The sequence below is a fragment of the Raphanus sativus genome, chromosome 5 (genome assembly GCF_000801105.2).
Source record: "Raphanus sativus cultivar WK10039 chromosome 5, ASM80110v3, whole genome shotgun sequence".
NCBI classification, from domain to species: domain Eukaryota; kingdom Viridiplantae; phylum Streptophyta; class Magnoliopsida; order Brassicales; family Brassicaceae; genus Raphanus; species Raphanus sativus.
The window spans coordinates 35,195,110-35,217,073 of NC_079515.1; the positions used below are offsets into that span (position 1 = coordinate 35,195,110).

The 21,964-nt window shown below is 33.7% G+C and overlaps 5 protein-coding genes, 1 non-coding gene and 2 pseudogenes across 7 annotated transcripts; 4 read left to right on the plus strand and 4 right to left on the minus strand.

Moving 5' to 3' along the window:
• Positions 1 to 51: 51 nt before the first annotated feature.
• Positions 52 to 4,034, minus strand: LOC108856219 (aldehyde dehydrogenase family 2 member C4). The gene is made up of 9 exons (XM_018629984.2): positions 3,878 to 4,034; positions 2,990 to 3,132; positions 2,099 to 2,485; positions 1,637 to 1,726; positions 1,356 to 1,529; positions 1,136 to 1,273; positions 899 to 1,036; positions 714 to 775; positions 52 to 616 (listed from the first exon to the last, which is right to left on the minus strand). Exons 1-9 carry the CDS (start codon positions 3,975 to 3,977, stop codon positions 343 to 345), a joined length of 1,506 nt encoding a protein of 501 aa, XP_018485486.1. The 5' UTR covers positions 3,978 to 4,034; the 3' UTR covers positions 52 to 342.
• A 5,935-nt stretch (positions 4,035 to 9,969) lies between these two features.
• LOC130495238 (putative defensin-like protein 257) lies at positions 9,970 to 10,424 on the plus strand. The gene is made up of 2 exons (XM_056986654.1): positions 9,970 to 10,057; positions 10,173 to 10,424. Exons 1-2 carry the CDS (start codon positions 10,000 to 10,002, stop codon positions 10,355 to 10,357), a joined length of 243 nt encoding a protein of 80 aa, XP_056842634.1. The 5' UTR covers positions 9,970 to 9,999; the 3' UTR covers positions 10,358 to 10,424.
• A 96-nt stretch (positions 10,425 to 10,520) lies between these two features.
• Positions 10,521 to 11,225, minus strand: LOC130494988 (probable ubiquitin-conjugating enzyme E2 37; annotated as a pseudogene).
• An 813-nt stretch (positions 11,226 to 12,038) lies between these two features.
• LOC108860998 (putative defensin-like protein 257) lies at positions 12,039 to 12,535 on the plus strand. The gene is made up of 2 exons (XM_018634831.2): positions 12,039 to 12,168; positions 12,284 to 12,535. The coding sequence occupies exons 1-2, from the start codon at positions 12,039 to 12,041 to the stop codon at positions 12,466 to 12,468; spliced, it is 315 nt and encodes a 104-aa protein (XP_018490333.2). The 3' UTR covers positions 12,469 to 12,535.
• A 921-nt stretch (positions 12,536 to 13,456) lies between these two features.
• LOC108860732 (putative defensin-like protein 257) lies at positions 13,457 to 13,896 on the plus strand (annotated as a pseudogene).
• Positions 13,897 to 13,924: 28 nt separating this feature from the next.
• Positions 13,925 to 15,984, minus strand: LOC130512795 (probable ubiquitin-conjugating enzyme E2 37). 2 transcript variants are annotated; one of them, XM_057011130.1, is made up of 6 exons: positions 15,707 to 15,984; positions 15,530 to 15,599; positions 15,350 to 15,455; positions 15,046 to 15,144; positions 14,821 to 14,964; positions 13,925 to 14,727 (listed from the first exon to the last, which is right to left on the minus strand). In XM_057011130.1, the coding sequence occupies exons 1-6, from the start codon at positions 15,852 to 15,854 to the stop codon at positions 14,050 to 14,052; spliced, it is 1,245 nt and encodes a 414-aa protein (XP_056867110.1). In that variant the 5' UTR covers positions 15,855 to 15,984; the 3' UTR covers positions 13,925 to 14,049. The 2 variants fall into 2 exon arrangements, with proteins under 2 accessions (XP_056867110.1, XP_056867109.1); XM_057011129.1 differs by having other exon boundaries at positions 14,815 to 14,964; positions 15,707 to 15,983.
• Positions 15,985 to 16,104: 120 nt separating this feature from the next.
• On the minus strand, positions 16,105 to 16,185 carry TRNAL-AAG (transfer RNA leucine (anticodon AAG)). Its single transcript has one exon. It is a non-coding gene; the product is annotated as a tRNA-Leu (tRNA).
• Positions 16,186 to 17,240: 1,055 nt separating this feature from the next.
• On the plus strand, positions 17,241 to 18,533 carry LOC130512736 (heat stress transcription factor C-1-like). The gene has a single exon (XM_057011012.1). The coding sequence runs from the start codon at positions 17,320 to 17,322 to the stop codon at positions 18,226 to 18,228; it is 909 nt and encodes a 302-aa protein (XP_056866992.1). The 5' UTR covers positions 17,241 to 17,319; the 3' UTR covers positions 18,229 to 18,533.
• Positions 18,534 to 21,964: the final 3,431 nt, after the last annotated feature.

Below are 21,964 nucleotides of genomic sequence, written 5' to 3' on the forward strand. Positions count from 1 at the left end.
TTAAATTCGCATAAGACTCTTTCACATGCAATTGTACAAAGGAAATCCAGCTACAAGGACATATACTCTTTATTTTTCAGAGGATCTCTAACAGAGATTTCAGTTCGGATACAATTTGTTACAAAGAAAAGGAAAAAAGCAAATGCTGACATTCTAATCCGTAGATCCTTACTCCTCCAAAAAGATTGCTAAAGAGGAGTGTAAGTTTACGAGGACTCTAAAAACAAACTCTTATTAATTTCATAAATAGACAAAAGAACAAAAAACGTATAGAAAAAAAAACAGAGTACAAAGGCTTTTATTATTGATTACGTTTGTGTATTGTGTGCTGGACAAATTTTGCTACATCCAAGGGGAGTTGTGAAGAGGCATAGCAATGGATTTGACTTGTAGATAGCTATCAAGAGCGTCCATGCCACTTTCACGACAATTGCCACTCATCTTGTAGCCACCGTAAGGCGAGTCGAGGTCAAATGCGAAGTAGCAGTTAACCCAAATGACTCCAGCTCTGATTGATCTCGAAACCGTGTTGATAACGTCTATGTTCTGGCTCACTATGCCAGCTGCTAGACCGTATTTGGTGTTGTTTGCGCATTTGATTCCTTCCTCTATTGTCCTGTGGAAGCAAAATATATAGAGAGAGATGTTTAGTGTGTTATGGAATGTGAGCAAGAATGAGAAGAGAAAATGGGGGAGTTTTCGTTTGCTTTTACTTGAATTTCATCAAAGACATGACTGGTCCAAAGATTTCTTCTTTGTATATCTTCATATCTTCCTGTAACCAACAAATATTAAAACCCATAATTTAAAACCAACTAGTGTACTTAGGGAACTAGGCGACATTTCTGGTTCTGGAGTCCGAAGGGATTATAGATTCTTGGTCATCATATAAAGTTACCGTAACATCTGCGAATATAGTTGGTTCGATGAAATATCCTTTGTCTCCAATGGCGTTCCCTCCAGTTAATAACGTAGCTCCGTCGTTTTTGCCATGCTCAATGTAAGAGAGAATCTTCTCATATTGTTTTTTATCCACCTGTACAAAAAAAAAATTACGTACTCAACCCGATTAGTCTACTTAAAATCTACTCAAAATTAAGATCAATAAACTTGTAACTAATTAGTCTTATATTACTTGAGGTCCTTGTCGAGAAGTGGAATCAAAAGGGTCACCAACGGTCCAGTCTTTAGCCTTCTCCACCATCTTCGCTACAACCTTATCGTATATACCTTCTTGGACAAACACACGAGAGCTCGCCACGCAGATCTCACCCTGCACATATCAGCATATATATGTTTTACATAACGATATCACCATATTCGTTGAAATTTTGGATTCTATGATGATATTATACCTTGTTATAGAAGCAACCTAGTAGCGCAAGTTCGGCGGCTTTGTTAACATCTGCGTCATCGAATATAAGAAGAGGCGATTTTCCTCCTAATTCAAGGGACACTTTCTTTAGATTGCTTGCTGCTGCGGCTTGCATTATCTTCCTCCCAACATCAGTTGATCCCGTGAAGCTGACCTGAGCACAAAAAAAAAAGAAAAGAAAAAAAGGGATTCATGAATCCACATACAACTTAATGGGGTCAACATACTAATTAACATCTCATAAGATAATAGTTATTTTACTTTGTCAATGTCCATATGGGAGGAAATAGCAGCTCCAGCAGTTGTTCCAAATCCAGTCACCACGTTGATCACGCCATCAGGAAATCCCGCCTGTGAATTTCAACAAAATAAATACAATGTTTAGATTGTTATGCTTCATTTTTTTTAATTGCCTACACGTTTGGTATTACTATGAATAATGCTTTAGTTTGTGCGTTTACTTTTAGAATGATACCAAAACTTTTAGTGTTTTATGTATGGATTGTTTCTTTGTTTATGTTATGTTTTCCAATTGAATTCGCAACTCTAAAATGTCTTAAAGCCAAATATAGTATTAAGAGTAAACGTATACGTAACCACAATATACAAACAAACAAAGAGATAATTTTATATGATAAGACTATTATTTAGAAAATGTTTGTGTACTAAAAAAATAATTATTGGACAAGCTTTAATAAATCAAAATTAGATAGATTGACTTACTTCTTTCGAGAGATGCGCATAGAACAAAGCAGAGAGTGGAGTCTGCTCTGCTGGCTTGACCACCATGGTGCAACCAGCAGCTAAAGCCGGAGCCACTTTCATGGCAAACATAATACTAGGAAAATTCCAAGGGATGATGTGACCGACCACTCCAATAGGTTCTTTAAGTGTGTATCCGAACATAGACGGACGTGTCATTCTAAGTGTCTCGCCGTGGATTTTATCCGCCGCACCCGCATAGTACCGGAAATGTCCGGCTGCGGCCGGGATGTCATTCATTTTTCCCGCATGGAACAATTTTCCGCCGTCAATCGAATCAAGAGCAGCCAATTCTTCAATGTTTTGCTCTATTAAGTCGGTATATTTGTTGATAATCCTTGCCCTCTCCTGATCCGATTAAAACCGCCAAAATTGGATAAGTGAGAACTATAGTCTATACTAACGCAAAATATCACCCAATCATACAATTATATACAAAATTAGCTTGTTACACATCAAACTAAACTTGTATGTATACAAACTAATTTTATGATGGGGTGATATTTTAAAATCATGTAGTTATGAAAATATAAGTAAACTTAGATAGAGTTTGGAATATGCAATATGGGTAAAACGTTTTCCTTAATAACATGAAGGTGACTTGCTAACAGGAAAATAAGTCAAATCTCGCTCGTTCTCTATACAATAAAAAAATATAAATCAGTAACGATATATACTACTAAGATACAACCCAATAAATACATATTTATTAGTGACCCACTACGTACGGGACCACATCAATCAACAAATATCAATTATTAGTATTTTATATAATATTTATTAATGATTTACTAAGCAATTAAAAAACGGTTAGGTGCAATAAAAACATGAGGAAGAAAGATAGGAACGTACGAAGCCAGTCATGCGAGGCCAAGGACCATGATCGAAGGCGTGACGTGCAGCGTTAACGGCCAAGTCAACGTCTTCTTTGTCTCCTGCTGCTATTTTCGCGATCACTTCACCGTTCCTTGGGTCTATGGTTTCAAATGTTTTACCTTTAAACACATTAAAACAAAAACTAAATGATCAATTGTTATGCCAAATTGAATCAACCAGTCGGTTCAATCTTCAAATCACGAGTTTTTTGGTCAAAGCAATATTATTATAATTTCTAGAAAAGGAAGGAAAATACTCCTATTAGAGAAGAAAAATATTTGAGAAGAGAATTATAAAATTTGTGGCTGAGAAGAAAATTGTCAGGTGGGACCATCAGGCACTGGTGTTTAATAGTAGACATGTTTCCAGTCAGGATGATAGCCACAAAAATGTTTTGTAAGAAAAAAAATGTTTCTTCCAGCAACTCAATACTCATCCAAACTAGCCACTGTAAAACTTCTAGTTGTAAATATTTTAGGGATTGGTCTAGGCTCATGATCTAATATACGCATCCGTTGAAACCAGATCCTAAGTATACTGAAACAGAACATTTGTGTCATCCCCAAATTTAAGTGCTTAACATGCATATATTCTATGGTTCTCAAACTATCTAAAATATATGTGTGTGAATCATCCGTCTCCTAAATCATAATTGTTTCAAGTTTCATATATTTTATAATGACCAAAACATTTACAATTTTTTGGGGAGATATTTTAAATGCGTAGAAAAGAATAGTAGGTATGTGTATTTGGATAGTCAAAGCCAAAATCAGAATATGAAGGATTTTGATTCATATTTTCTTCTGTTAATGTCAAGGTGTTGGAGTTGCGAGATTAAGTAGATATGCAGTGAGATTTAAAAACCTGAAGCAGCATCGAGGAACTGGCCGTTGATGAAAAGCTTGGTGAATTTGATCTCCGGTAACACCGCCGTCGCGCCTCCGTTGCATTTACCGTCTTCCATCTCTCTCCTTTTTCTCTCTCTCTCTCTGTGTTTAGAGGACCATTGAAGGACGGGGAGGTTATGTACTTATTTATAACCAAGCCTCACGATTCACACGTCAGCAAGGCAAGTGGTTTTTTTGATAGGTAGCTAGGAGCGTGCGTTGCCCAAAAAAAAAAGCTAGGAGCGTGCATGCACGTGAAGTAATTTTAGAGCATGGGATTTTACTCTACTGGGGGGGGGGGGCTGGAATAAAATTTTACTGCGCCATCGTCTTGTCCATGCAGCTAAATATTCGGACATTATCTAGTTTTTTAAAGCTGACATTATCTACTTATATTAATATTGAGATACCGATGTAATTCTAATTCTATTTAACTCTTATATATATTATTAAAACTGAAATATTTTTAAAAATTGTTTGAAAGTATAAAAATGGAGTATAATATTGTTTGAAAATCTGGAGAGCAGTATATTAAGAAAAAAAATGGGTTTATATTATTAGGAAAAACTGAAAGTTCGTTATATTGTGAAAATTATCTATTTGAGGCAACTTTAAAATATACGAAAATTTTCCAATCTAATTATCTAAGAACATTTTTTGTCTAACATAATCATAAAACAAAATTTAAACTTTATATACATTTCAAATCAAATAATAATTTAAAATTTATTTATATCAAAAATTGACTCAAAAATATAAATATATTCAAAAATTAATTTTACTAAAATATTTTCCAATAACCATTATAAAATATATTTACAATATATATAATAAAAAAACAATACAAACCCTAATTTCAAACATCAACTTAAATTATGGTTTTTATATTTCACTTTAAATTTTTATAATATAATATATGTGATTATTTATATGATAATACATATAAAATGTTATTAGTTATATGATTACTTTTATAATGGTACATATAAAATATAATTATATGATGACACATATATAATATATAATAGTGATATAAAAATAAATAGTTATATTTTTGAAGAAATATATCTGCGTGTCCACACGGATCAAAGTCTAGTTTATTATTACAACCATTCATGATTTAGGGTTGTTGACCTCTGATTTGCTTTGAACTGTTTTTTCAAAGGTTTAACTGTTTTCTTAACATACTATAATTATTTTTAAGTTTCTTCCAATCATTTCTAAAACTCAAATACATGAACTTATGTTGCTAAACAAAGACAAACTTAGGTGTTTCTGGCAGTATCTCCAGTCTGTAAGAATATAAAATAATTAATTTCCATAGATGCGTTTAATAAGATTATGAATCTTATTTTATTATTTTCAACCAAAATTGTCATTCACTTTGAATATACTATAGTGAGAGTAACTAAAGTTCTGTATATATTAATTGGTGTAAATGTGACAGATATAAAAAGATAATACGAAAATGACAGAAATAAAAATAACCTACAATACAATAAAAACAAACTACAACAAAAAAACCATAACTGAACCAGAAAAAAAATAAATGCATTGTGCACGGATGAAGCAACCATTCTGTAGTTTCTATATTTTTTGGCAATGTAGAACATATAATGAAAGATAATAGTATAAATTATTGTGTATCGATGAGTTGCCAACCATGAAGTGTACAGTTTATTCAACATCTTATATAAATTAGACAAAAAGAACTAAAGTGCGCACCATTTTCCCGTTTTGTTCAGGTTAAAATGCTCAATTCACCGCAAACATTTGAATGTCAAATGACGTGATATATATATATATATATATATAGGTTCCTAAAGGTAATCAACCGCCCTGAAACACACCACCGTCAACTACAAAAATCTCTACATATACCTATATATCTATACATTTTTTTACTATTTGAACGGTACCGCAATTATCTCGTCTTACAATTCAGACCCATAATCCCGAATTCAATATCATAGACGTGATGTCTGGTTGCACGTCTGCATCGACCATCGATGGCATGATATACTCAAAATCTCAAAGTAAATAGACATCAACTAATTTTATAACTATTTTGAAAAGTTCAAGAAACGAGTGAACATTGTTTTATCTTTGTCAAACGTGTTATATTGTCGATTCTTATGGACATCACACAAAAACAAACAGCTGCTGGCTTTGACGTAGGAGTGGTTGGAGCAAAAGTAACATATGTATATGTGGTCTCAATAATTTTCAAAACCAATCTTGAACTCACGTTGATGAAGTAGAAACAAAACAAAAAGCTATACAACAGAGTTTCAGTTGTAAAATATAAAGTAATCACGTTACTTTTGTCTTCAGTCGATTGTAAATTAATAACTATTGGTCACTAATTTCGCATGTCGGATTACAAAGGGGTTCGTTTCTCATTATAATAAGGCTTCGTCAAAAGTAACTCATAAAGGTGCTGGTCTAAACAAAAGACAAATCATCAAAAAGAATAGCGTGGTTGTGGTGGTCAATTATAGACCTATAGTTTTTTTTTCCTACTAACACTATTATTGGTAGCTATCTCTTAATGTTAATATAAAACCAAAATTTTTAACATTTTCCCAAAAAACCAAAAAAATGAAAGAGAAAGAATAAATGTCCTTTTTTGACGTAAGAATAAATGTCCATGATACATTCATATAGTTTAGAAAAACCTTTGTGAATATGTGTTAGAGAAATTCAATATTAAACATTTTAAGATAAACTATTTAACCATTTTGAAACTCATAAAATGTTAGTTTTATTAACCAAATTTGAGTTATTGTAGAAGTGGGTACAAATTGTTCTAAATATATGTTACGGAAGATTTTCTAATCTTTTGGAAGATGTTATACAAATTAATAAAAGCTTTCTTAAATATAGACAACATAAATTTAGGAAACTTATGTTCAAAAAAAAAAGAAATTTAGGCAACTTAATTACACATTCAAAACAGAATTCTTGAGTTTGAAAAAAAAATTCTTAAAGTTTTATTTTTTATAAATATTTGTTTAATATTGTTCAAATGTTCAATATTTACTAATTTATTAACTAAGCAATTATCTAACTACCTAAAATTATAAAAAATATAAACTCTTCAATGAATGCTATTTTACCAATTTTGTGAATGCTGTTTTCAAGTGTTAGTTTTGGGACAAAATCCTGTTGATGCTAGTTAATAGAACTACCCAAAATTAACTATTTTGTTTGAAAACATTTCTTCAAGATATTAATAAACTCTAATGTCTGAATGGCAACATGTAGAACAACCGTAGAATAAATTTGGTGTAATCGCAATATATTAATAAACTCTAATGTCTGAATGGCAACATGTAGAACAACCGTAGAATAAATTTGGTGCAATCGCAATAGTAACTAAAACATATTATATACATAAATATATGTAGGTATTTTTGTTACTATCAAGTTTGGTATGTTGTGGTTAGAATTGAAAACATTCGAAGCTTCCAATTAATTATATAACTAGTATTATTATATTATTATACGGTTATATATTCTGGAAAAAAATTCTACGGATGGTAATTCTATAAACCCCTCTAGTTTGTAGACCAATTGGTTGTTTCTTTACATTTTTCTAACAAAGAAAACGTGCAATTTGGACTATTGCTCTAAAATTATTTGTTTTAATCGCCAGCACACATTTACCAAAATTTGTTGAAATTATGATAGTTACGTCCCTAATAGAAAACATCAAAAAAATATTTCAATTTATAATATTCCAGGTAAAAGACTACAAGTCCTGGTAAACGGCGGTCATCTAATTGTGTTCGGTTCTGTAAGCTTTTTTTTTTTTTATGGAATATTAAATTTATTGATCATGAAAACATTTACAAAGAGGGAAAACGCACATGTTCTCTAAATTAGCAGATTCAAAATAAAAGAAATCAGGAGACAGATTCAAAATAAACCTTCTCGCTGGGCTGGGTTCAGTATGCCTCTCGAGGTTCGGATGCTTTATATCCTTTTGGCTTGTCTCTACTCCTTTTATCTTCTTTACTCTTGGTGTGACTATATCTTTTGCAGTCTTTGTAAACAATCTCATAATTCTTGTTTTTTAAATCTTTTTATCAGAAACAAAAAAAAAGATAGCCTCAATGGTCTTCTATTACCAATAAATTTTACATTAGTTGGAAACATGAAAGTTCAAAAAGAAAACATGAAAGACTTTAAAGCTTCTTAAAAAAAGCAAAACATAACTCAATTACAACTTAAGTTCTTCAAATTGTTCATAAAAGATTTTGTTGTAATACAAAAATGATTTGACATATTTGTCACCTGTAAATTCGTAATATTTATATTATTTTGAACAAATATAGAGCTTGACTATTTTTTTCCACTCTGGCGTCGATAATTTGAATATTCGATCCGGTTATAATATCATCGTTGCATTGTCTTTTTTTTTTCTTAACCGAAGAATAATTGCAGTTTGGAAGAGAAAGTAAGCGAGAGTGACGTACAGAAAAGTAAGAATGCATAAAATATCTACGTTTTATTCGCAATCGAGTTATGACCTAGATTAACATATATGTCGTCACAAAGATAGATTGGAACTTTTTCTTTTCTGTTTTAAAACCAAAAACACATTGGGGAATGAAACCGAAGTGTAGAAAATATATCATAAAACTGAAATACCGAAAGAAAAAGCGTCACAAGTCGGGAACCATTAATAACTAACTTTTAGCAAAAAAAAAAAAAACCATTAATAACTACAGCTCAAATTGAGGAAAGCTTCTAGAAGGGAAATTGTATGGGTGTCAGATTAGAAAGCGTGTACAGCTTAAGGAGACGACACGTAGCACACGAGCAGGAACGTAGTCTATGCGTACTGCGAGGACTTAAAAGTTAAAACCTTGTAAAGAAAAATTCAAAAACAAACACATTGTAGGTGACGCTACAACAAAGTAGGCAGTAGCAGTCCAATATTTGTGTTAGAAGACAACACAAATTTGTGGAACACAAGTAGACAACACAACTCTTGCTTGAGTCTGGCCCATCGATGTACCAATTAATCCATTTTTAGTGTAAACGTAATAAAGAAAAGAAAGAATCAAAACTTTTAAAATATAGATAAATTTTAAAAACATTTTTAAAATAAAATATTTATATATACAAATAACAAAAATTGAAATCTAAATTCCTAATCTAGTAGCCTAAACTAACAAATCATATATAAAACTAACAAATTTTAAATTTATATTAAATACTAAAATAAATTTTAAAAAAATTGAAAATAAATTTTATTGAAAAATTTGTATAAAACGTTTTTGAAACATATAATAATAAAAGTTATAAGAAGATCCATTTTTTTTTGTTATCGACTACTAAAAACTCATATAGATTTTGTAAACCAAATTGGATAAGAAGATCCATATATCCACCTTTTTCATGTTTATCTCACAAACTTAACTTAGTCCACCAAATCTTAACTTCTTAGCTAATGAAATATTTTAGTTTTCAGATATTCCAGTCAATTGCATTTTGGTGAGAATTTCCGTTTTCGTTGACCTTTTGACAAACATATTTGAAATTCAATATGCAAACTGTGTGACTGGAAATATACATATACATATATGTATATATAATGTGTGTGTATTTTCTTAACTAATAAATTCACAAAAAAGCCACTAGAAAGTAAATATACTCCCCATAGCAACATCATTTTTCTTTCATGGTTAAAAAAATAAATAATTATCAAAAACAAATATAATATATTGTTTGAATTTTGACTAGTATATATATGTGCGTGTGTGCGTGTGATTATACTCCCCATAGCAACATCATATTCTTTCATTCTTGGTTAAAAATTAAACACTTATAGAAAATATAATATATTGTTTGAATTTTGACTAGTATTGAGAAAAAAATAGTAGTACTTGATTTTGCCTAAAATCCATGTTTCTTAAAAAAGCGAATTATCCAATTTGGTAACGTAATATTGATTCTGTAAATCTTGACCAGCATCGATACCAAGACCAAACATGCCCCACACACACTATAAATGAATGGAATAAATATGGCTAACATATACAATACGAAGCAATCGCAAACTTTGAAACTCTAAACGAAATCGTCAAAATGAAAAACGTTTCTCTCAAAGCTTCACTCTTGATTTTCATTTTGGTCATCACATCTAGTAAGTATTTCTTTTGCTTTTAGAACAGTAGCGTTTGTGTTTCTTTGTCACAAATATAAATAGAGAAAACAAAACTTAACTGTTGAAACCCATTTTATTCATGTGAATGATGAAGATTTTGGAGTGGAAGCAAGAGAGTTAACTGAAGCTGAAGTTATGGCCGGAAGTTCAAGTGACGCTACCAAAGGCAATACTCTGGATTCAGCACGTCCACCTTGCAAGAGGGACATCGATTGTAGCTTCGCATGTCCCAAGGGAGGATTCTGCAACAATCGCCTTGGGTCATGTGATTGTTTTTGATCATTATTCTAATCTAATTTTCATTAAAAAGAAGAAACGTATTGCCATCAATTCTTTAGACTTTAATACACTCATTTTGTATTTCGAGATTAATATAATAAATCATATGCTTGAAATTCAATATGCAAACTTGGTTCGATCCAAATAAAACAAAACAGTTTTTTCAACGTTTACCACACTTGAGGCCTCTCCTTGCCAATAATAATCTTGACCTCGAAGAGACTGTTGCGTCTTCCTACTCTCCTCCACTTTCTTCACTGTCTAAAACAACAATGATTCAGGCACTGATGCTTCTTCCAAGACCGACTTTTCAAACTCTTTCTCACATCTTGATTCTGATTCATTTCAGTTTGCGCAAGTACTTTGAAACTCCAAGAGGTCTCAAGAACAGCTTTCCGCTTAGTCTACTATTGTCACTCTTTGCAGCAGAAGATCGAAAACCTGAAAGAGGCAAAGTTGTTATTAAGTGATGCTGCATCAACCAATGGCTTCTTTAATCCCAGAGAAAGCTTCTTTACAATTTAACGTGGCTTCTTGTTTTCTTTGCAAGCAGCTGAAACTTCATGTGAGTTCTTCACCAGACAAGTCTTTCTTTTTGAGATTGAGAAGGCAATGCAAGAGATAGTTTCTTCCTGCTCCCTCCGGTGTTACCAGATGTTTTTTCCTCGCAGAAACCAATCACTGCTTTTCATTTCCCAGTACCGTTCGAGGTATCATCAGTATCAGGACTCTCTTTATGTGTTATGCTCAACAAAGATTCCACCGGTAAGTTCGGCAACAATCGAATGCTAGTCAACACTGTAGATATGTTCAATGATGGTTGCCAAGCACCCCAACAGAAAGAAATATTCTTTGCATGTATTTTCATTGGTCGTTGATGGTAGATATTAAACTCCAGCCAATGCTAGATGTTGCGGATTATTAGTAGAACTTACAGAAAATTTGATTGGTAAATATTTAATATAATCAAACATTTTGTATTACAAAATAACATAAAATAAGCTAGTGCATCTCTAATGCTAAAAATCAAAAGATTAATATCGAAATAGTTCAACATTTTCATCCTTTTCCAGCAGAAGATATGTACATATGTTCAGCTTTTTCATGTTTATCCTCACAAACTTAACTTAGTCGATCAAATCTCAACTTTTCGGTTAATAAAAATTAATTATTCATCGTTTCATTTTTGATTTTCATATTTTCGAAACAAAAACATCATTACCTACAAATTTAACTAACCAACAAGAAAATAAACTGCACAATACTGTTAATAAAATTCGAAAACAATATTTATTTTAAAACAAAAAAAAATTATAATAATGACAATTAAACTGAAATAGAGAAAATATTAGTTTTCATATATTTAAGTGCACCGAGAACTTCCTTTTCCGCTGACCTTTTGGACAAACATATTTGAAACTCAACATGCAGACTGTTTTACTGGAAATTCGACATTGCAAAACATAATTTGCTTTCATTTTTTGGTTAAAAATAAACACCTATAGAAAATATAATATATTGTTTGACTAGTATTGAGAAAATATAGTAGTACTTGATTTTGTCTAAAATCCATGTTTCTGAAAAAAGTGAATTATCCAATTTGGTAACGTAATATTGATTCTGTATATCTTGACCAGTATCGATACCAAGACCGAACTTGCCCCACACACACTATAAATGTATGGAATACATATGGCTACATATACAATACGAAGCAATCGCAAACTTTGAAACTCTAAACGAAATCGTCAAAATGAAAAACGTTTCTCTCAAAGCTTCACTCTTGATTTTCATTTTGGTCATCACATCTAGTAAGTATTTCTTTTGCTTTTAGAACAGTAGCGTTTGTGTTTCTTTGTCACAAATATAAATAGAGAAAACAAAACTTAACTGTTGAAACCCATTTTATTCATGTGAATGATGAAGATTTTGGAGTGGAAGCAAGAGAGTTAACTGAAGCTGAAGTTATGGCCGGAAGTTCAAGTGACGCTACCAAAGGCAATACTCTGGATTCAGCACGTCCACCTTGCAAGAGGGACATCGATTGTAGCTTCGCATGTCCCAAGGGAGGATTCTGCAACAATCGCCTTGGGTCATGTGATTGTTTTTGATCATTATTCTAATCTAATTTTCATTAAAAAGAAGAAACGTATTGCCATCAATTCTTTAGACTTTAATACACTCATTTTGTATTTCGAGATTAATATAATAAATCATATGCTTGAAATTCAATATGCAAACTTGGTTCGATCCAAATAAAACAAAACAGTTTTTTCAACGTTGCGGATTATTAGTAGAACTTACAGAAAATTTGATTGGTAAATATATAATATAATCGAACATTTTGTATTACAAAATAACATAAAATAAGCTAGTGAATCTCTAATGCTAAAAATCAAAACATTAATCTTGAAATATTTCAACATTTTCATCCTTTTCCAGCAGAAGATATGTACATATGTTCAGCTTTTTCATGTTTTTTTTTTGCTAAACAGCTTTTTCATGTTTATCTCACTGGCTTAATTTAGTCGACCAGATCTTAACTTCTCAGTTAATAAAACCATTACTCATTCATCTTTGATTTTTATACATTTCAAACAAAAACATCATTACCTACACATTTAACTAACCAATAAAAAAATAAACTGCATAATACTCATAATAAAATTCGAAAACAATACTTATTTTGAAACATTTTGAAACAAAAAATTTTACGACAATGACAATTAAACTGAAATAGAGAGAATGTTAATTTTCATATATTTCAACCAATGGCACCGAGAATTTCCTTTACCGTTGACCTTTTTGACAAACATATTTGAAATTCAACATGCAGACTGTTTTACTGGAAATTCGACATTGCAACATCATTTGCTTTCATTTTTGGTTAAAAATAAACATTTATAGAAAATATAATAAATTGTTTGAATTTTGACTAGTATTAAGTAAAAATAGTAGTACTGTACTTGATTTTATCTAAAATCCATGTTTCTGGAAAAAAAAAGCGAATTTTCCAATTTGGTAACGTAATATTGATTCTGTAAATCTTGACCAGTATTGATACCAAGACCAGACTTGCCCCACACACACTATAAATGGATGGAATACATATGGCTAAATACAATACGAAGCAATTGCAAACTTTGAAACTATAAACCAAACCGTGAAGATGAAGAACGTTTCCCTCAAAGCTTCACTCTTGATTTTCATTTTGGTCATCACATCTAGTAAGTATTTCTTTTGCTTTTAGAACAGTACCGTTTGGTTTCTTTTCACAAATATAAACAGAGAAAACAAAACTCAACTGTTGAAACCCATTTTGTTTATGTGAATGATGGAGAAGATTTTGGATTGGAAGCAAGAGAGTTAACTGAAGTTGAAGTTATGGTCGGAAGTTCAAGTGACGCTACCAAAAGCAATACTCTGGATTCAGCACATCCACCTTGCAAGGGGGACGTCGATTGTAGCTTCCAATGTCCCAAGGGAGGATTCTGCAACGTCTATGGGTTATGTGATTGTTTGTAATCATTATCCTAAATCTAATTTTCATATAAAAATACGTATTGCGATCAAAACTTTAGACTTTATTACATTCATTTTATATTTCGAGATTATTAATATAATAAACTATATGCTTGAAATTCAATATGCAAACTTGATTCATTACAAGCAAAACAAAACAGTTTTTTTTTTCAAGGTTTACCACACTTGAGGCCTCTCCTTGCCAATGATAATCTTGACCTCGAAGAGACTGTTGTTTCATCCTCTTCTCCTCCACTTTCTTCACTGTCTAGAACAACAATGGATTCAGGCATTGATGCTTCGTCCAAGACCGACTTTTCAATCTCTTCACCCCAACTACTCACATCTTGATTCTGATTCATTTCAGTTTGCGCAAGTACCTCTGCTTTGCTAACTTCATTCAACTGTGAAACTCCAAGAGGTCTCAAGGACAGCTTTCCGCTTAGTCTACTGTTGACACTCTTTGCAGTAGAAGATCGAAAACCTGAAGAGGCCAAGTTGTTATTAAGTGATGCTGCATCAACCAATGGTTTCTTTAACCCCAGAGAAAGCTTTTTCCCAATGGAGTGTGGCTTCTTGTTTTCTTTGCAAGCAGGTGAAACTTCACGTGTGAGTTCTTCACCACACAAATCTTTCTTTTGAGATTGAGAAGGCAATGCAAGAGATAGCTTCTTCCTGCTCCCTCCGGATGTGTTTGCCTCGCGGAAACTAATCACTGCTTTTCTTTTTCCAGTACCATCCATTTGCTGATCAGTGACACGACTCTCTTTACCAGTTATGCTCAACGAAGACTCCACTGCTAACTTGGGCTTAATTCCACTTTCAGAAACCTTCTCATCTTCATGACTCTAAAGAAACAAAAAGGAAGCAACACTGGAAGTTATATGAACACACAAAATCAACATTTGCTCATATGAATATAACTAACTAAGCACCTTAACCTCCGCTGCTATTGGTGTTTCCTGAGTTTGGAGGCTGGTGCTGCTTCCATCACCAGCCTTGTTAACAACCTTTACAGCATACTTCTCTGTCATCTCCCGCGCCTTATAATCAAAAGCTTGTCTATTGTATTTGTACTCCCTGCTCTGAGACGAAAGAAACAAGGCGAGCAATCAAAAGAGAATCCACTGAGAGAAAATGAGTTTGCAGAGGGGGCAAAGACTTACAACATCACACATCAAGCCATCATCTGGATTAGGTTCAGTAAGCAACAATCGAATGCTAGTCAACACTGTAGATATGTTCAATGATGGTTGCCAAGCACCCTGTGCTCAAAAAAATCAGAAACAAATTTCATTACTAGTGCTGCTGTATAGCTTTCATGTATTCTATAATAGCCAATAACCACCAAAAGACAACAAAAAGAAAAACTCAGGAGATTCTATTCAAAAAATGGCTGCAACATATCAAATCAACAAGAGCGCCTTAAGGAATGGAGGAATAAACAGAGTGTCTGTGACCTACTATTACCTTGGGAGGGAGATTCAAGATGTCGAGGCAAATCCGTCCACTGTTATCGATGTTTGGGTGGTAGATCGGTGTTGCAAAGGACACAATCGGAGGCTGAAACGGATATCTGATAAGAGCCAGAGAAACCAAAATCAACATCTGACACTAAATAACAGAGCTAGAGATCGTACTAACAACAACCTCTCTGGAATCTGAATCTTCACGTGGAAGATTCCACTAGCATAAACAGTATCTTCAGGTCCTTCCATCTCTGTGGAAACAAAGAGAGAGACAGGGGGTTAGTTAAATCGGATATTTGAAATCTGGAAAAGAAATAGAGAGAGAGAGAGAGAGAAAAGGGGAGTTGAGGAAGCGAACGAGCATCGATTGAGGAGAAAGATGAGAGATCGCCGGAGCCAGAAGCGGCGGAGGAGAGGTGTGGAAACGAAGCGCCGTGAGGTGGATCCGAGAGGAGAAGCTTCACCTCTTTCTGCATCCTCATGCTTAATCTCGCTGCTTGAGCCATTGGGAGTTGTAAGGCCTTTGCTTCGCTTCGCTTCCGATTTTGAGAATTTTTTTTTTCTTTTGAGAAACTTCTGAAGAGGCAAAATGGGATTTTTTGTGCAGAGATTTGGCACTGGCGGGAAGATTTTGGATTTTGGGGGGATTTGATGGAAAAACCTCTGATATGAACCGTTCGTTAGATGATGGTTCCATTTTACACGATTCAACGGCTCGGATCTGTTTTAATTTTGAGGAGAAAAAATAAAAATAATTGTTGACAGTGGGATTTGAACCCACGCCCTTTCGGACCAGAACCTTAATCTGGCGCCTTAGACCAACTCGGCCATATCAACTTTTGTTATTTCCATTTTCTCAATAGATATATAATACATATTTAAGGTAAGAGGCTAGGCTAGGAATAAAGCAATAGCTGACAATCCAATTATCCAGTGACAGCTTAAATTAGGCTTCATTTTAGATTGGTTTTTGGTTGTTTGAAAGCAAACTAGAAAAATCCTTGTTTGGGTGAAGAGTCATAGTTAGTTACTGTTTCAATAAAATATTATTTGAAAAAATTATTGAAGAATCTAATTTAACCTTCTATATTTTTTATCATTCACTGAAGAACCAAATGAAAAACACACTTTGGTTTTCTAATTTTTAATGAGTGTAAGCAATACATTCAAACTAAAACCAAGCAATACATAGTCTATGATAGGTATACATAGAACTATACAAAGTCGGTAAAATCATATAACGATTAAAGGGTGTGACGCTGAAGTTCAGATTATACATACAATCAAATATCATTGGTTTTATAAAACCATGTATGGAGTATCTTTGTTTTTAGGAATAAAAGACATTTTATTGGGTAAGTTTTGACAGAATGTATTGCGACGACCGAAAAATTCGTCTATAAACATCTGGACACTGACAGAAATTATTTTTTGAAGAAACCGTTGACCAATTTCTTTTTAAATGTTTTCCGTTCAAATAATTTTTATTTATCAAAACATGAACTTTTGTTTGCAAGAAGAAAATGTGGCCTATATAACACCACTTATTGAGATATTCTTATAGATCTTATGGTACATCTGGAAAGTACATAGTGACAGCTTTTAATGGAGAGAATGTATCACCAATTGACAAAGTTTTTAACGGAGATAATGTAACACCAATTCAAGTCGTTGCTTCCTTCCATAGATCCAAATGGACTATTGCCAAGTTAGTAGCATGAAGCACCTGCATGGGTCCTACACTTGCCCGCGACACCGCAAAAGCAAAACACGAACTCGCCACGTTATCGCGCAAAAGCAAAGCCACGTCACCCCGTCTCACTGTCAACACTTACTACAATACTATTTCCCATTTCATTTTGCCTATCTATTTTGTTTATATAAACCCACAAGCTGCCTCCTTAATTTTTCTTTACCAACAGCAAACATATAAATCAAAAAGAAAAAGAAAAAAAAAAGAGAGAGAAAAAAATGGAGGACAAAAATAATAACACAAACGTGATCGCACCTTTCGTTGCGAAGACATATCAGATGGTCAACGATCCTTCGACCGATTGGCTCATCACCTGGGGACCTGCACACAACAGCTTCGTCGTCGCTGACCCTCTCGACTTCTCTCAACGCATCCTCCCTGCTTATTTCAAACACAACAACTTCAGCAGCTTCGTTCGTCAGCTCAACACCTACGGGTTTAGAAAAGTGGATCCGGACCGGTGGGAGTTCGCCAACGAGCATTTCCTCAGAGGTCAGACGCACCTTCTCAAGAACATAGGGCGTAGGAAACACGCGCGTGGGATGATGTACGGTCAGGAGGTGGAGGACAACGGCGAGGTCGTGAAGGAGATCGAACGGTTGAAAGATGAGCAGAGGGAGCTCGAGTTGGAGATTCAGAGGATGAACCAAAGGATCGAGGCGACGGAGAAGAGGCCGGAGCAGATGATGGCGTTTCTCTACAAGGTCGTTGACGATCCCGACCTCCTCCCGAGGATGATGCTCGAGAAGGAGCGGACAAAGCAAGTCTCCGACAAGAAGAAGCGCCGTGTCACGGTGAAGTCAGAGGATCAAGAGGAAGAAAACGGGAGGGTCTTTGGCGTGGTCTCACCGTCGCCTTCACCGCCGGAGAATTCGATGGGATGGGTTGTTCCGATGCGGTTTGGTAGTTACAACGAGACGGGTCTGGTGGTGAACTCGATGGTTTCCACTTCGTCGAGGTCGTCATCGTTAACGTCGACGTTGACGTTGCCGGATAGCGTAAACGGAGGATGTGGGAGTGTTCAGGGAGAGACAAGGGACAAAGAAGCGGCGACGTTTGGAGGAGTGGTAGAGTCAAATCCACAAACACCGCCTTATCCGTTTTCTTTATTTCGAGGTGGCTTTTAGGCTAGCTTCACATGAAATATGATCTTCCGTTCTTCTTAATATTATTATTATTTTTGTCGCTTTTTTTAAAAATTATTTGTGATGTATAACCAACTAAAAATAAATAGGACAGATCGATAGTTGTTAGTTAGGACAGCGAGACAGTGTCAGTAGTCATATCGTTTTATAGAAAGTTGACAGTATATATTCTGGAGATTATATTGGTAAAAGGTTCATACGGTTGAGTCTTTTTTCTGGTTGAAGTCTTTTCAGGGGGTTTGTAATTTATTCACACTTTGTAATAACAACAATTCTGATCTTCTTGATTTGGTTTTGGTTTCGGAATTGAAGTACAATTCTGAGCTATTTCTCTTTTGTAATAACAACAAAATAGGCTCCACTTTCTTGCTTTCTTAGACTTCAGTCTTTTATGAAACTATTTTAAGTGAATATTTGATATTCAAACTTTGTCCAAATGGATTTCACTTTATAGTGAATACTTTTTGGTGGAAGTCTGCTTCACTTTGTTGTTAATACTTGTGTGTAAAAGTATGCTTTCATTCTTTAAAACTGGAATCAAATACCTTCATAATGCAAGCAAATATTTTAGAAACCAGATTTCGAATCATTATATTAGAAATGCGACGGATAGGACGAACACTTGTTTTCATTCTTTGTTTTCACTTCAAAATTGCAATATAAGTTCATGCCTACATTTTTGAAGCACGATAGCATATAGTATTAAATAGAAAACAGGAGACTATCATAGCTGTTTTCATATTTCTTCAAGAAAGCTTAGACCTAATTCAAAGTATCTAAATCATTATGTTAATTACTCTTATCGTGAGTTATTCTTTTCACCACAAATACATACAATACAAAGATGACATTTTATTGACGAACACGTGAGTTGTGATTTCAAATAATTTTTTGGTTCTCGTCTGCTCTGTTCTTTAATTAATTTATTTTCGTATTCTTTGTTAGAAGTTAGAACATTTGTTTTCTTCGTATAATTTAAATTAGTAGATTATCGTCTTCAGTTTTTGTGTGTGGCAATTGTATTATAAACCTTGTTTTTATTGAGTTACTCAACATTATGTTAAAGTTTCCATCCATTACTTACTCATCTGACAAAATGTTTTTGCGGTGCCAGAAAACTGTTTCTAAGAAAAATCAGCTTCCAGTAGCTAAAAGATATGATTAGTTAAGATTTTTAGTTATGTTTATAAATACAGATTCTATAAAAACATTATTTTGCAGAAAATTAAAAATACATTTAACGCGATAATTCAAAATGGAATATTAGACTAGTCTTATACTCCCCAGCTGTTTAGAGCTGATTATTAAAATCAGTAGAAACATTGCCTATGTTCTTGCCGTAGTCGAGGCGACACTAACTAAGAAGTCGACGAAGCACTCACTCAGATTCGGGCCAACACGAGGATCCACTTTTACTGTCTCCTTATATGATTTATGCTAATGATGCATTGTAAAATTTTCAGAAAGTGCAGTTGGCCACGGGACTTTGGTCGGGCCAAAACGTTTCGAACGCACATTGGGTTACAGAGAGTCTTAAAACAAGGATTGATTTAACTAGACCGGCATGGACCACCTGATGTCTCACACATGGACGCGTGTCAACGTCAGATAATGGTAGGATATTAAAATCTATTCATAAGATGTGCTGGTCCCACAACAATATTGTCGGATCTACGCTAAGCAAACATCAAGTACACTGTAGCAATTTTTGTTGTTCATGATCGAATTTTTTTTTTTGAACTTTCATGATCAAATTGACAACTACGATTGTTTCGTTATCATTTTAAAATTTGTAAGGATTGGCATTTTGATAATCTGTGATCTAAAAGTTAATTTATATTATTGAATATTTAATCAGATTTTACATAGTTCATTTCAGATGTTGAGAGAGATTATACTCAAAATACAAAAACATGTACATACATAATTATTTTTGTCTTTATGTTGATGTAGGTTTTTTTAAAATATATATACAAAAACTTGTACATACACAATTTTTTTTGTATTTATGTTGATGTACTTTTATTTTTTTAAATATATATTATCTATTGTGAATAATTTTATTTAAACATTTTGCCAAATATATATCTTTTTAGTACATAAATTGTGACAACCCGTCCCGTGGAACCACCCGCCCATGGATCCAAGCTCACAGCGCTGCAGCGCACCGACCCCAACCCCTCTATTATGAGATCTTACTATCTCCATAATTAGATTGTTGGTGAGACTCGAACCCAGGTCCTCACCCTTTAACAGCATTCCCACAGGACAAGCTGTCACCAATTGAACTGCAGCTCAATTGGTGACAGCTTGTCCTGTGGGAGAGTTGTTAAAGGGTGATGTCGGGGGTTCGAACCTCACCAACAACCTAATTATGGAGTTAGTGAGAACTCATAATAGAGGGGTTGGGGTCGGTGCGCTGCAGCACTGTGAGCTTGGGTCTACGGACGGGTGGTTTCGCATGACAGGTTGTTACAGAAATAGTCAACATATCAATCCACACCTAATAATTTTCTACTGAATTCGAATATATTAATTGTTGATGGTCTAGCATCCATTAAAACTATTCGTTATGCTCTTATGGATTGGGTAACCCCATTTAGTAATCAAAGTAGTATTTCGTCCAAATCAAAGACGTCAGATTGAATATAAATGGAAATATATACCTCCAAAGAAAGAAAATATTTTAGGAGGTCGCAGTCTCTTAGGATCTGGCGATTTAAGGACCATACTTTGATGCTACAAATTGTTTATTCAACCCACATAAACTTTTATAGTGCACCTAACATGTGGCTAGCATTTTACCCACGTCCTCTTATGTTAAATCTACATAGTTTATGTATTACTTAATTGGGTAGATGTTTTTGTATTCGGGGTTGTTGTTCTATTTTGATTGGATTAAAGGTTTTAATTCTTAACCAAACAATCTTTGTCCTTTGAAAGTGCTTTCCTTTTTAAAAGTTATATTTTTATAATAAAATATATGTTGTGACACTTAGTGCCACTTCATTTGGTTATAGTAAAGTCATATCAAGTCGATATCAAAAGAAAGGGGAAAACATCAAAATAGGTTGTGACTGTTTGCAAGTTATATCTTTTTCTTTTAAATATTTTCGAATAATAAGTCAAAAAAATAAATTATCAACTACATCTACTATAAATCACACATTTAGATATGATCACATTAAGATGATATTAATATACAATTAACTATATGAATCATATGATTAATATGATAACATTCATGAACTAACCTCCCTATGCTTGTTGGATCTGTTCAGAGATCGAAAGGATATTTTTATATTCTCCGAGCCAAACCCACAAAGTGACTATAATGAACGAACGGTGTACGTTACCTTTCTCCTGGTCTTTGGCCATATACGACCAACAAACTCACCAACCAAGTTTGTACGCTGTACTTATGTTACCTTCTCGGTAGGTAATATTCCAACCGTGTGAAGCAAATTTCCAAGAACTCTAGCAACCATGGACTTACCTAGTTACCTGTTAGCAACAAAACAAAACAAGTATATAGTTATGCATTGGTTTGATGTAAAGACTGAGAACCATAAATGTACATTCTTCTACTCTAACATGTGCCAGGATTTCCAAGAAAAACCATGCGAGGAGTTCTTCCAGTTCCGATGTTAATGTTATTTATGGAGTCAACTAACGTACACATCAATTGTGATAATGGAATTGATTTCCATGATCTCGT